The 2,500-nt window shown below is 44.3% G+C and overlaps 1 protein-coding gene across 1 annotated transcript in view; it reads right to left on the bottom strand.

Annotated features, from left to right (window-relative positions):
• The window catches only part of LOC143299026 (cerebellin-1-like), a 3,839-nt gene that overhangs the window by 889 nt on the left and 450 nt on the right, over positions 1-2,500 (bottom strand). The window contains exon 1 of the mRNA XM_076612107.1: positions 2,473-2,500. This exon is cut by the window's right edge and continues 450 nt beyond it. Within this exon, the coding sequence (XP_076468222.1) occupies positions 2,473-2,500 (28 nt within the window). The remainder of the gene's footprint in view (positions 1-2,472) is intronic.

Genomic DNA, 2,500 nt, shown 5'->3' with positions numbered 1-2,500 from the left:
TCCTGAAACTCGGTGCCTTGTCTGTACTGCATGTACGACGTTGCGACCGTACACTTGAACGACCCCTATGCTACATGAGGTACCCCTTCTGCCCTCTGTGTTCTCAGTGGTCTGCTGGTCAACATTCGTTCTTATCTTTCAAATACTGTGAGACTTGTCCTCTCCACTGTTACTCGCGTCTGGATTACTGCAAGTCGGTACTCATGTGTCTTCCTGCTGATCAGATCAGTCATTTGCAGAAAGTTCAGAACAGTGCTGCTAAATTTGCAACGCGGAAATCTAAGTGCGAGCATGTGATACTTTTGCTCAAAAAGGGCTGCACTGGCTTCCAGTTAAATTCCGCATCCAGTTCAAGATTGCCACGCTCGCTTACCGCTTTTAGTATCTCTCTTCTTCAATAATGACTCGTCAGCCGTCCCGGTCATTTCGATCCTCAGCTGAAAGGTTACTTCGGGTGCTGAGGACTAATCTGAAAAGCAACTGTCTGGAACTCACTGGCTGCTGACATGCGAAAGGCCCCTTCCCTGGACACTTTCAAGTCCCAAATGAAAACATATCTTTAGTCTTGCATTTTAGTAACCGTTTTGTACGATTAGCTTTTATATGAGGGATATTGTACTCTTTCCAGTGGGGATGTGTGTGTGTGTGTGTGTGTGTGTGTGTGTGTGTGTGTGTGTGTGTGTGTGTGTGTGCGTGAGAGAGTGAGAGTGTGTGTGTATGTGAGAGAGAGAGAGAGAGAGAGAGAGAGAGAGAGAGAGAGTGTGTGTGTGTGTGTGTGTGTGTGTGTGTGTGTGTGTGTGTGTGTGTGTGTGTGTGTGTGTTTGTTTATTGTTTATTGTTTATGATGTGAGGATGGCGATTGTTTCTTCGTGGTTGGTTCTTTTTTCTTGATGACTGTAGCTTCTCATTCGCAACATGCAATTTGTGAATGTTACTGATTGTTGTTGTTTCTTGATATAGGTAATTCGTGAAGCTCCGTGAGCCTTTCTGTGATTGAACATACCCAGCATATCCCCCCACCCCCAACCCCTCCTTCACCCTCGAAAAAGGAGTATGGCTGCCAACATGGCGGTGTGGAAACAGTTATACACGTAAAAGCCCGCCCGTACATACGAGTGAACGTGGGAGTTGTAGCCCACGAACACAGAAGCAGAAACCTATGAGGTATGATGCAGCGGGTGTACTTGTGGACTGCTATCCACCTGACTGCTTCAGTGGCTTTTCCTGTGAATGGCCGTGAACAGATGCAGTGGGGAGTTTCACCTGTCCCGATGTCTGCCTTCTTCATGGGTTCTGTCTGCAGAAAACGGGGACTTGTTACTGCAGTGTACATGCTCTGAGTATGAAGCAGAACTCCTCGTCTATTCAGGTCAGCTTTGTCAAACTGAAGCTGTTAAAGGCAGAGACTCACTGAACAATCAGGATTGGCTCAAATCCGAGTCTTTACTTCAGCTGAAAAAGAAGCGGGCAGCCGTCTGATGCTAACCCAGGTTAGCTGCCAACCAGAATGAACATGATTATACCCAGAAAATGCGATACAGTCTCCATTGGGCATGTCTGGTATTGTGTGTGGAAGATCAGTGTATAAAAAGCGTGTGGTTACCACTATATGATCACTCATTACAAGGCCTTATAGTTCAAGGAAAATTCCCTTGATGCACCCAGGCTGAAATGTTTCTGGGGCACAAGGGGTCACCGATTCGTGAAGCACGTGAAGGGTATCAGCCTGGGTGTTTAATGTCACCTCTTTTTTTCGTGCTCGTGTGGCAGCTCATGTGAAAGGGACAACAGCAGAGAGTTCTCTACATCTAGAGTCAGGACAGAGCCCACACTTGTGCCACACGTGTATATCTCACTGAAATATTACTGAAAAAAGTACTGTAAGTTTCTGGACATTGGTGCGGCCATTTTGAATTGCACAGAAATAGCCCTACAAAGCCCAACAATATTTCTGTTTCCCTAATTATTTCTTATACCAAACCACCATACCACACTGTCGCGTGCATGCTTGATATGCAGTAATGAAAATTAGTGATCGATCATGAAATTCTGGACTATGTGGCGGCTATCATGGGTAGTCAGTGAAAGTTCTCTCTTCGTCTCCACAATTATTTCAAACATAAAAATTTACTACTGCGCCAATTCCCAGACCTATTTCCAGACCTGTTACTTCAAAATGAACAATCAAATTGTAACAATTCTGCCAATCAGAGAAGCCATACCATACCATACTATACCGTACCACACCTACCATACCATACCATACCATACCATACCATACCATACCATTCAACTTACCACATCATATAGTATTTCATGTCATGTCATATAATTGTACAGCATGCACGTTTCTCTTATTACAGAACTTTTCCCTGTTCCCAGTCTCCAGGTTTTCTTTCTTTCTTTTTTATTTTATCTTATTTTATTTCTTATTTTGTATCTAAATTGAACAGTTTCCAAGTGTTCCCCTACCTTTGGTCATGTTGGCTTTGGCCTCCAG

This window comes from Babylonia areolata, chromosome 24, assembly GCF_041734735.1.
Source record: "Babylonia areolata isolate BAREFJ2019XMU chromosome 24, ASM4173473v1, whole genome shotgun sequence".
Lineage (NCBI taxonomy): Eukaryota > Metazoa > Mollusca > Gastropoda > Neogastropoda > Buccinidae > Babylonia > Babylonia areolata.
This window is presented reverse-complemented; position numbering and strand designations above follow the sequence as displayed.